This window comes from Oncorhynchus clarkii, chromosome 22 (assembly GCF_045791955.1).
Source record: "Oncorhynchus clarkii lewisi isolate Uvic-CL-2024 chromosome 22, UVic_Ocla_1.0, whole genome shotgun sequence".
In the NCBI taxonomy this organism is placed as follows: domain Eukaryota; kingdom Metazoa; phylum Chordata; class Actinopteri; order Salmoniformes; family Salmonidae; genus Oncorhynchus; species Oncorhynchus clarkii.
Window position 1 is genome coordinate 17,866,981 of NC_092168.1, and position 12,301 is coordinate 17,879,281.

The following is a 12,301-nucleotide window of genomic DNA, read 5'->3' on the forward strand; positions in this document are numbered from 1 at the left end:
AGTTTCCAACTGGCCAATATTCAACATAGTTTCGCACATAAAACATGGTATTTAACTACAATGACCATAATCCATTGAGCCCGCCTACTTGTTTCTTCTGTGTGGAGCAGACACATAGATGGAGAGAAGAGAGAATGCATGATTGAGAGGGATAGAAAGCAGTTGCTTTGCGGGGGAGGGATAGAAAGCAGTTGCTTCACAAGGTATTTCTACCAACTATTAAGTGATTAATAGTTGGTATTCAGCAGTCATAAAAGTATGCCTTATTTACTATGAACTACTAAAATAGTGATTTTGTCAGACAGTATAGGCAGCAGCTCTATTCATGGGTTGCATGTTTTTTCACAATATTGTTTTGAACGTTATTGTTACTCAATGAGCACTGATGAAGATTTCATCAAAAGTGCATTACAGTGCTACTGAGGGGTGCAGCGGTCTAAGGCAATGCATCTGGTGCAGGAGGCATCACTACAGTCCCTGGTTTGAATCCAGGGTGTATCACATCCTGCCTTGATTGGGAGTCCCAATCATAGCTGGTTGTGATACTGCCTCTCAGTGCATCTCAGTGTTAGAGGCGTCACTACAGACCCTGGTTTGAATCCAGGGTGTATCACATCCTGCCTTGATTGGGAGTCCCAATCATAGCTGGTTGTGATACACCCTGGATTCAAACCAGGGTCTGTAGTGACGCCTCTAATACAACCAGCTATGATTGGGACTCCCAATCAAGGCAGGATGTGATACACCCTGGATTCAAACCAGGGTCTGTAGTGATGCCTCTAACACTGAGATGCAGTGCATTAGACCACTGCGCCACTCGGGAGCCCCATGACGTGACAGAGATGACTTGGAATTAAATAATGAAGTCGTCAAATAAAACTAACGTAACATAAACAACAACTGAAATATTTTATTAATGTAAAGTAATGTGAATAAATAATAGTTAATAAGCAGTAATTTGCAGTCACTACTATCATGGGACTTTAATCACTCAGCACTACTGCTAGAGAAACGCTGTTTGCCAAACTCATTCTCACAGAAAGCAACACATGTTCACTTAAAACAAATTAGTGGGGGAGTAGTGGAAAAGCCTTAGGGGCAGTAATACCAAACCTTTTTCAGTTACTGTACCACCAACTGGATTTGCTCTGCCTGGAGTACCCCTGAAATACCTTGTGTGCATTTTACCAATAGGCCTATATTCAGTAGACCTATGGTCTGTCTCATGAGTCTTCTCAAGTACCCCTACGGGTCCTCTGGTTGGCAACCACCAATATAGTGGAATGTGTTCCATAGACATCGCAAAAGAAAAATGATCTTTAATTGGCCAGTTTTTACTCTTTAATAGACAACACCATGAAAATATTAGGCCTACTAAAGACATCCAATCAGCTGACAGACTGTGTAAAATATGGGCCTACAATGTTAGAAATCATAAATAATCGTAACCAATTTACCAGGCTAATGCTAAATCTTTAACTCTGTCTGTCCTCTGGTCAAAAGTTATGGGAAAAGTAGCTTGATTTTGGTACTGGTCTAGTCCTGTCTACCGTGTGTTTATCGCCCTCTGGTGGCTCTGTTTCTGTAAGTATCAGAAGTGGTGTTGATTGAGTACTGCAGCTAGCTAGCTATTTACTGGCTAAAACCATAGAAAATGATAGAGGCCTCTAGTGGCCAAAAGGCAATTTTAGCATGGGCAACACCATTGGTATAATAAGAACTGGAGACTGCGTTCAAGATGTCTGACCGTTGTTTTCAAGGTAATCTACTCACGTTTGCAAACACTGATTCATGGACAGTCTATATCCGGGTAGCACTCAGTGCGCACAGGGAGCAGTGCGAACAGTGACAATGACATCACGTCACCTAAAAACATGGTAAACATTGGATGAAAAAACATTTATCATTGTCGGCCTTCGCAACAATTATTTTAATAATTCAATGGATGTATTGTGTAAAAAGGTGATGACTAAAGTGTCTTATTAGGAATATTCTAATCTGATTTCTCTATGGGGGAGTGTATAGCAATTGTTTTTCTGGGCCGGGTGTCAGTTAAACTGCAGTACCTAAGCAAAACTGTAGCCCCTGAAACTGTGCTTCTTAATAACAGGAACCCTGGCCCCTAGCATTGAGGGCTTCCACCATTTAATGTAGCCAACTGGGTGGGACTTCCAACTTTATTGGCTGATCCCACCTGGTGACCCTGTTGGAGTCATGTCCAACTGGGTCACCAGGAAGGATCAGCCAGTCATAAAAAAATCTGTACTACTTTAACATGGAGATAGCCTCAATACTGGCACAGATGCTATAATAGCACAGATACAAAGATGAGTCCTCTATCAATCTCTATGGCTAAAACAGTCACCAGTACAGTTGCATTTGTTTAAAATGGCTTTTTATTATAAATAATCTGCTATTGTGAACTGAGTGATGGGACTCGAAAACATTTAACAGTACTGTAAAAAGTTCGAGACTTCTTGGGTCACATGAGTGGAAACAGAGGCTAGTCCGCCATCAGTGTTGAGCCAGCCAGTTAACGTTAGCTAACTTCTATTGAAGCCAAACGATTGACAGCTTGAAAAAAAGCTTTTAACTATCACAGTCCTTGGATGTGTTCTTCAAAACTTGCCAACGGTAAGGTAAGTGTCTGAAGACCAAGTGTCTGAAGGTTTAGCTAGCTAACGTTTGCTAAATCGTTTTCAGCATGCTTAATAGCTATAGTAGCTAGGCTACTTAGCATAACAAAGCTAGCTCAATATTGATTGTCATCCAACTTCAGCCTGTTGTGAGGGCGTTGCGCCCTATTTTATTTTAAGTTCGTTACAAACAATATTTCACCGTGATTTTTTCTTATTCTTCCGTGTCATAATTACCTAGCTATTTAGCTAACGTTAGTTGTACAACACTAACTAACATTAGCTAGCCAACTAGTTGGCAATTTAATAACTACTGTTAGCAAACAGTAGCTATGACATGTCAGTTGAACTATGTGTCGGTATGTTTTGTAAAAAGGCTGGTAATACAGACAGCTGTGCAGTCACTGTACTGAATGTTTATGTTACGTAGCTATACTTGAAGGTTCAGTCAACACATTGCTTGCTAAATATTTCATTCCAGCTGTTTGAATGTTGACTATGCTTCACATTATAATGACCCACACGATACAGACACACGTGACTAAGAACCCCGGCCATTGTCTGTAGCACGTGATCCGGGCCAGCTGAGACCGAGGGAGGCTTCAATAATTCACGGGTAAGTCAAGTCTCTTTGGTGAAGGTTAACCACATTTCACTTCTCCCTATTTGTGTGATTTGACTAGTGTTTAATTGTTGTAAGATAAAGTGATAACATTCAAGTGTTTTCCATAGGTTTCAAAATATCTACACTGAGCAGTAAAGGTAAGTCTAGCTCCTAGACATACTTTTTAGGTGGAAAAACAGGTTTGAGAAACTTGAAGGCTATTGTGCTACAGTTGTTAGTTACACATTACTGTCCTCCAGGTTCCTATTCTCCAGAGGAAGAGTCCACGTGCCGTTTAAGAGCCATGACCGCCAAGTCATCCCTGCTGAAAGTCATCCTGCTGGGAGACGGAGGAGTGGGGAAGAGCTCCCTCATGAACCGCTACGTCACCAACAAGTTTGACACACACCTCTTCCACACCATTGGCGTGGAGTTCCTCAACAAGGATCTGGAAGTGGACAGCCGTCTGGTCACCATGCAGATCTGGGACACGGCTGGACAGGAGCGTTTCCGCAGCCTCCGGACTCCCTTCTACCGCGGCTCCGACTGCTGCCTGCTCACCTTCAGCGTGGATGACAACCAGAGCTTCCACAACCTGGCCAACTGGAAGAAGGAGTTCATCTACTACGCTGATGTCAAGGAGCCCGAGAAGTTCCCCTTTGTGGTGCTGGGGAACAAGGTGGATGTGACGGAGAGGCAGGTGTCTGCTGAGGATGCTCAACAGTGGTGTCGGGATAACGGCAATCACCCTTACTATGAGACCAGTGCCAAGGATTCCACCAACGTAGCTATAGCCTTTGAGGAGGCGGTGCGGAATGTGCTAGCCATGGAGGAGAGGGCAGACCACCTCATCCCCACAGACACAGTTAACCTCCACAGAAAGCCCCGCTCCAGTGCTTCCTGCTGTTGATATAATGTAGGGCCTACAACTGGAGCTAGGAAGACACACAGGCTTATCAACACTCATGCTCTCTCAAATAGCATGTGCAAGCACTGGTTAGTGTCTGTGGATGATAATCCACTGGGCTTGTTGGTCTCTGGACTCATTGATGTGAAGAGGGTACTGAAGAATGGTGTTATTTGTAAGATTCCAAGAAATGCATTATAATTTCAATCTGTGCCGTATTTGAATTATATAGTCTTAAAACATATTACAACAATGTGGTTGCCAGAAATATATTTATAAAGTTTAATTTCCAAATCTTGTTACACACTAAGTTCCTTTTTTTATTTTGTTGTAGAAAGGGTTTCTTACACTGTGACTGAAACCAATGTGCTGCCTTACCAGTGAAAATATATTTGATTGCATTCAAATTGTATTCAGGACCTTATCCAGAGATATGACCCCAAATGTGATACTTTAAAAGCAAGTCACTTTAAATCAACTGACCTGAATGGGATTAGAATATACATAATATATTCATATTTATAACAACAAATGTTGCTAGATTAATTTATGCAGTATTTTTATTTGATTAAGATCAAGGTTTACTGTCACTACTTTATTGTAGAGGGAGAAATGTAAGCAGAAATGAAGGCTTATGATTTCTTACTGTTTATTATAGGTGCTGAGAATTCTATACAACTTGCTGGCCTTGCAATATTTGTTCTCAACATACCGTAATTAATGAGTTATCATTATGTAATGGACTACATGTTTAACACCTGCACAGAAGGATAAGAGATGAGGAATGTTCAATAAATAGTTGTTGGTATCCTGTGTGTATGTACTGCATGACATTTTATGCTCACTACCACTAATAGTTTGTAAAGATTATTATTATTTTTTTTATCATACCAGAATTTCAGGGATCCAATATCTTGGATAATTGTAATTAAGATGGGTGATAATTAGGTGGATATGATTGAACAAGGTAATATGCTGTATGTACCTCAAATCAAATTGTATTTGTCACATGCTTTGTAAACAGTGAAAGTTAAGTTCCTAACAATGCTGATTAAATCTGAGTAACAATAACTTGGCTATATACACGGGGTACCAGTACTGAGTCGATTTGCAGGGGTACAAGGTAGATATGTACATACAGGTAGGGGTAAAGTGATTAGGCAACAGGATAGATCAAACATTAGCAGCACTGTATATAATGAGTCAAGAGTTAGTGCAGCTGTAGAACTGAAGGCCCATGCCAAATCTTTTCAGCCTCTTGAGGGGAATGCGTGTGCTTTCACCACACACACCGGTGTTGGTGTGTGTGGACCATGTTCATTCCTTAGTGATGTGGACACCAAAGAACTTGAAGCTCTCGAACCACTCCACTACAGCCCCGTCGATGTGGATGGGGGAGTGCTCAGCCCTCCGTTTCCTGTAATCCACGATCAGATCCTTTGTCTTTTTGACATTGGAGGAGAGGTTTTTGTGCTGGCACCCTACTACCAGGTCACTGACCTCTTTATAGGCAGTCTCATCATCGTTAGTTATCAGGCCTACCACCGTCATGTCATCAGCAAAACCCACTGCCAGTTTTTCTATGGACATCTAATCTTACATGCATTTTATTTACATTTATGGAGCTCAATTTCATTTTCTTCCTTGCTAGTATAGTTTTGATACTAAGACTTTGGATTTCAACCGTTATTGATTTTACAGTATTGTCCATTATCACAATTTCCTCATTGATATTTCATCTAATTCAGGTAGAGTGCTGAGAACACTTTCATATTATTTAGCTACAGCAGTGTTGTCCAGAATTATTGGAATGGAAAATGTTATTTGAATAAACTCTCCATGATGGAATAATTTCCCCTGAAAACATGTTTGTATTTCTTCCCCACTATGAAAAAACCCTACAAATTATGAAAACAAACACTTGATATCAGAGTAAGACTTCAGCAGGAAGTCATTGAGAAATGTTTGGTGTGATTGTTGCATTCATAAAGGACCCATTACAGGCAGACCATTCCCTCAGTCAATTGTCATGCGATTTCAGTTTAGCAGAAAGTGATTGGTGAATCAACATTACTTTGTACGGCACAAACATGTATACCAGTGAATTATTTTGGAACAAGATCACCTGAGGAAATCCCCAAATTATGTTGATGATAGTATTTAATCAGAGAAACAGGACAGTGAGTCAGAGCATTTCACAAACCTCAGGAATGAATGGCTTAGTTTACACCTGCAGCCTAATTCTGATATTCTGCCAACAATGGGTCTTTTGACCAATCAGAGCAGATCTCATCAGAAATGGGCTACCTGTGTAAACTTAGCCACATTTACATCGATTTAACTAGCTCTCAAGAACCCAAGGGGGTGTATAACCAGCTTACAGTTGGCTACCCTTTTGGCTTCTCAGCCAATGGTACAGACCACAGCTGCCTCCATGTGAACTACAATCCAGACGCTTTGTTTAAACGCAAATACGCCTCACTTGCAATGCGTTTTTGGAAACCTTTGGAACTTAACTTTCATACAAGCAAGAAAGAATCTTCCAAATACAAAAAAGTACACTTACTCTGCGCAGTTTAGCAAAGTTGCAGCCGGCTACGACACATGGCACTCCAGATTTCGAGTGTTCCACAAAATACAGCCGGGTGCAACTTTCCTGAACTGCGTACGTTAAGTGTGTTTTGTGTTTGAAAAATTATTTATAGCTTATATGAAAGTATGGTTGCAAATGTTTCCAAAACTATTGTGTGCAGGGCATAGTTGCATTTGCACAGAGCATTTGGGCAGCGCCAGAGAATTCCCCTAAGGCAGCAGACAGCTTTGTGAATATTTAACATTACCGTCTTTTGAATGGGCTAGTGTTTAACAAGCTCATTCAAATTCAGAAAAGCCTCATACAAACCTTGTCATTATTATCAAACTTGGAAACAAAATTCTGGTGACACTCACACATACACAACATTACCAAAAGTAGGTGAACACCTGATCGTCGAACATCTCGTTCCAAAATCATGGTCATTAATATGGAGTTGGTCATGATGAAACAGGGAATGGCCTATCCCAAACTGTTGCCACAAAGTTGGAAGCACAGAATTGTCTAGAATGTCATTGTATGCTGTAGCATTAAGATTTATCTTCTCTGGAACTAAGGGACCTGGCCCAAACCATTATTCCTCATCCACCAAACTTTGCAGTTGGCACTATGCATTTTGGGCAGGTAGCATTTTCCTGGCATCCGCGAAACCCAGAATAGTCCATCTGATTTTGAAGTGTGATTCATCACTCCAGAGAACGCGTTTCCACTGCTCCAGAATCCAATGGCGGCGAGCTTTACACCACTCCAGCCGATGCTTGGCATTGCGCATGGTGATCTTAGGCTTGTGTGCAGCTGCTCAGCCATGAAAACCCCTTTCATTAAGCTCCCGACGAAAAGTTAGTGTGCTGAGGTTGCTTTCAGAGGCAGTTTGGAACTCGGTCGTGAGTGTTGCAACCTAGGAGACCATTTTTACACGCTTCAGCACTCGGCAGTCCCTTTCAGTGAGCTTGTGTGGCCTACCACTTCACGGCTGAGCCATTGTTGCTCCTAGACTTTCCCACTTCACAATAACAGCACTTGAACAGTTGACCTGGGCAGCTCTAGCAGGGCAGAAATTTGACAAACTGACTTGTTGGAAAGGTGGCATCCTATGATGGTGCCACATTGAAAGTCACTAAGCTCTTCAGTAAGGCCATTCTACTGCAAATGTTAGCTATGGAGATTGCATGGCTGTGTGCTCAATTTTATACACCTGTCAGCAATGGGTGTGGCTGAAATTGCCAAATCGACAAATTTGAAGGGGTGTCCACATACTTTTGTATATATAGTGTACCAACTATTCATTATGCAACAATGGTCCATGCTTACAATAGCTTTTATACCGTGGTTGGGAAGTATCAGTAATACATACTGAAATAAGACATACAACAGGTGATCATAGACAAATTATTTGTATATTATGTATATGTCTTAAAACATATTTCAACTGGAAACTGCACACAATGAAGACATTAAAAAAGCTACACAACCATGTTGTCCAGGTTAGTTCATCAGCTCAAGAGGTGCTTCTTTCCAAGGAACTGCACTTTCCTGTCAAATGCCGTCGACCGGATTGGAGCATTGGTTTCATAGAAAGGATTCATTGCAAACTGGAAAAGAGCACAGAATAATGAACAAGAATAAATCATCAAAATATGAATTATACATGAACATACTGTATATAGGAAGGATAACTCACCTTAATGTATAAATCATACACGTCATTGAAGAAGTTTTTGATTCCATCTTCTTGTCGTACATCATGAAGCATGATGAATCTCATATGTGATGGAGATGGTTAAGGGAATTATGGAACACACACACTAATTATTTGTCTGAGCCCTTTGTAACAATGACGATTTGTTGAATTCAACACTGTAGACATAATATTTATGTTTTGTTGCAATGTTTCCAGAGGACTACATAGGTCTCTGTGGATTTGTGGTTGGTGTCTGCCATGAAATTTGTAGGTTGTGGGTTCAATCCCCAGTCAAGTCTTGATTTTATTACGATCCCCATTAGCCGATGCCAATGGCGACAGCTAGTCTTACTGGGGTCCGACACATAGCGAAAAATACATTACACACAATATTTTTTAAATGTATGTAAAGTATTTTAACATGTAGTGTGTGTGTGTGCATCTCTCAGTTACATATACATGTCAGTACATACACACAAAAAGTAGGTCACATGGGGGAAAGGCATTGTGACGTGAGGTGTTGCTTTATTTTTTTAAACCCGGTTTGCTGTTCACTAACTCTATATCAGATGGAAGGGAGCTCCATGCAATAATGGCTCTGTATAATACTGTATGTTTGCTTGAAATTGTTCTGGACCTGGGTACTATGAAAAGACACCAGGTGGCATGTCTGATGGGGTAAGTGTGTGTGTCAGTGCAGTGTGTAAGACAAGCATTTCGCTACACTCGCATTAACATCTGCTACATCTGTATGTGACAAATAAAATGTGATTTGAAGTTGACTATGCAAACTATTTGGAATGAACAACACATTAATATTTCTTATAAAAACAAGAAACAATGCAGTCAGTTTTTCCTCAACTCTTAGCCAAGAGAAACTGGCATGCATACTATTGATATTCACCCTCAGATCACAATGAAGAGCAGGACGTGCCACTCTGTTCTGGGCCAGCTGCAGCTTAACTAAGTCTTTCTTTGCAGTACTTGACCATATGACTGAACAATAATCAAGATAAGATTAAACTAGAGCATACAGGACCTGCTTTGCAGAGTGTGGTGTCAAAAAAGCAGAACATCTCTTTATCACAGACAGACCTCTCCCTATCTTTACAACCATTGAATCAATATGTTGTGACCATGACAGTTTACAATCTAAGGTAACACCAAGTAATTAAGTCTCCTCAACAGCCACACCATTCATTACCAGATCCCAAAGACAAAAAAATAGGACCCAATGGTTCTCTGCCTGGCACTCAATATTGGGAGTATGTCCCTGTGAGACTAGCATCCTATGTAGATTTGAATTGTAGCTGTTGAATCAAGCTGCAGAAACAGGGGATATGCTCCTGCACTATGGCCTGTTCTGGCTCAGACAAGGTTACTTACTTACAGTTGAAGTCGGAAGTTCACACACACCATAGCCAAATATATTTGAACTCAGTTTTTCACAATTCCTGACATTTAATCCTAGTTAAAATTCCCTCTCTTAGGTCAGTTAGGATCATCACTTCATTGTAAGAATGTGAAATGTCAGAATAATAGTAGAGAGAATGATTTATTTCAGCTTTTATTTCTTTCATCACATTCCCAGTGGGTCAGAAGTTTACATACACTCAATTAGTATTTGGTAGCATTGCCTTTAAATTGTTTAACTTGGGGCAAATGTTCCGGGTAGCCTCCCACAAGCTTCCCATAATAAATTGGGTGAATGTTTGCCCATTCCTCCTGACAGAGCTGGTGTAACTGAGTCAGTGTTGTAGGCCTCCTTGCTCGCACACGCTTTTTCAGTCCTGCCCACAAATCTTCTATAGGATTGAGGTCAGGGCTGTGATGGCCACTCCAATACCTTGACTTTGTTGTCATTAAGCCATTTTGCCACAACTTTGGAAGTATGCTTGGGGTCATTGTCCATTTGGAAGACCAATTTGTGACTACGCTTTAACTTCCTGACTGATGTCTTGAGATGTTGCTTCAATATATCCACATCATTTTCATCCCCTTTTCACCCCCACAACATGATGCTGCCACCCCCGTGCTTCATGGTTGGGATGGTGTTCTTCGGCTTACAAGCCTCACCCCTTTTTCTCCAAACATAACGATGGTCATTATGGCCAAACAGTTCTATTTTTGTTTCATCAGAACAGAGGATATTTCTCTGAAAAATAAAAAAAATGTCCCCATGTGCAGTTGCAAACCGTAGTCTGGCTATTTTAATGGTGGTTCTGGAGCAGTGGCTTCTTCATTGCTGAGCTGCCCTTCAGGTTATGTCGATATAGGACCCGTTTTACTGTGGCTATAGATACTTTTGTACCAGTTTCCTCCAGCATCTTCACAAGGTCCTTTGCTATTGTTCTGGGAATGATTTGCACTTTTCGCACCAAAGTATGTTCATCTCTAGGAGACAGAAGGAGTCTCCTTCCTGAGCGGTATGACGGCTGCGTGGTCCCATGGTGTTTATACTTGCATACTATTGTTTGTACAGATGAACGTGGTACCTTCAGGCGTTTGGAAATTGCTCCCAAGGATGAACCAGACTTGTGGAGTCTACAATCTTTTTCTGACGTCTTGGCTGATTTTAATTTTTTTCCCATGATGTCAAGCAAAGAGGCACTGAGTTTGAAGGTAAGGCCTTGAAATACATCCCCAGGTACACCTCCAATTGACTCAAAGTATGTCAATTAGCCTATCAGAATCTTCTAAAGCCATGACATCATTATCTGTAATTTTCCAAGCTGTTTAAAGGCACAGTCAACAGTGTATGTACATTTTTGACCCTCTGGAAGTGAAATAATCTGTCTGTAAACAATTGTTGGAAAAATGACCTGTGTCATGCACAAAGTAGATGTCCTAACTGACTTGCCAAAACTATAGTTTGTTAACAAGAAATTTGTGGAGTGGTTGAAACACAAGTTAACGACTCCAACCTAAGTGTATGTAAACTTCCGACTTCAACTGTACCTGTAGGTATTCGGTAAAATCTAGAAAAAGATATGTCCTGCAGTGACAAAGGCAGAGACGAACCACTCGTTGAACTTGTCCACAGTTTTCAGGTACATGTTGTTAGACAGCCACATGTTTTCATCCACCAAGTCGAGGGCTGCATGCGCAATGAACTGGTTCAGATGCCGGTGGTCATCCTGTTTAGATATAAGACAGAATGGTAATTGAGTGGGCATTACAGTATCCTCTTCTTTTTACTGGATGTGGACCAATATCGCAATACATAGTTATATAGGCTAGCTGCCCCTTTAGACAGTTATCAGGAACACACATATACACGTGTATGCATGCATGTATGTACTACACACATATAAATATATATATTATGTTGAGTAAATCATAACGATATACATTCCTTTGACTCAGCTTTACCAGCAGGCAAGAATTCCATTTCAAAGACAGGATTATCATGATGCCCAACCATGACAAAATAGAAACTCCCAGACATGTTTCTTTCCAGCAATCTGCAATTTTCTGTGTGAACAGAAATGTTTACACATTATTGGATAGTAGTAACATGGACACTGGACTTAAATCCTTAACTAGCTATCTAAGTTAGCTTGTAGCTAACGTTAATGTAGCTAGCGTGCTGCAAATACGTGATTATCGTCAAGCTAAACACATTGAAGCAAACGACAAGTCTTAATTTTCATAAAGATCCCATAGGTATGTGCATTTACCTCCAAAGCAATGGTTGTAATATGATAAATCAAATGTGAATTTACCTGTTAAAAACGAGCCTTTCTTTTCCGTAATACCGTCGCTGTTTGATAACGACTTGAAAAGTTGAATATAAAATACATTTGCAATGAAAAGGGATTTAGTAATTTTTTATATCTTATATTACATTTGATGTATACATATGTAGTAATATATCTGT

The 12,301-nt window shown here is 40.5% G+C and overlaps 2 protein-coding genes across 7 annotated transcripts; one reads left to right on the forward strand and one right to left on the reverse strand.

The window, feature by feature from the left end:
• Window positions 1-2,246: 2,246 nt before the first annotated feature.
• Window positions 2,247-6,011, forward strand: LOC139380510 (ras-related protein Rab-9A-like). Of its 6 annotated transcripts, none has more exons than XM_071123229.1 (4): window positions 2,247-2,639; window positions 3,204-3,252; window positions 3,369-3,398; window positions 3,501-6,011. In XM_071123229.1, the coding sequence occupies exon 4, from the start codon at window positions 3,545-3,547 to the stop codon at window positions 4,148-4,150; it is 606 nt and encodes a 201-aa protein (XP_070979330.1). In that variant the 5' UTR covers window positions 2,247-2,639; window positions 3,204-3,252; window positions 3,369-3,398; window positions 3,501-3,544; the 3' UTR covers window positions 4,151-6,011. The 6 variants fall into 6 exon arrangements, with proteins under 6 accessions (XP_070979330.1, XP_070979325.1, XP_070979327.1 ...); XM_071123224.1 differs by having other exon boundaries at window positions 2,247-2,634; XM_071123226.1 differs by having other exon boundaries at window positions 2,273-2,639; window positions 3,168-3,252.
• A 278-nt stretch (window positions 6,012-6,289) lies between these two features.
• LOC139380512 (trafficking protein particle complex subunit 2) lies at window positions 6,290-12,204 on the reverse strand. Its single transcript, XM_071123230.1, has 5 exons — window positions 12,147-12,204; window positions 11,775-11,895; window positions 11,410-11,556; window positions 8,422-8,503; window positions 6,290-8,332 (listed from the first exon to the last, which is right to left on the reverse strand). The coding sequence occupies exons 2-5, from the start codon at window positions 11,867-11,869 to the stop codon at window positions 8,234-8,236; spliced, it is 423 nt and encodes a 140-aa protein (XP_070979331.1). The 5' UTR covers window positions 11,870-11,895; window positions 12,147-12,204; the 3' UTR covers window positions 6,290-8,233.
• Window positions 12,205-12,301: the final 97 nt, after the last annotated feature.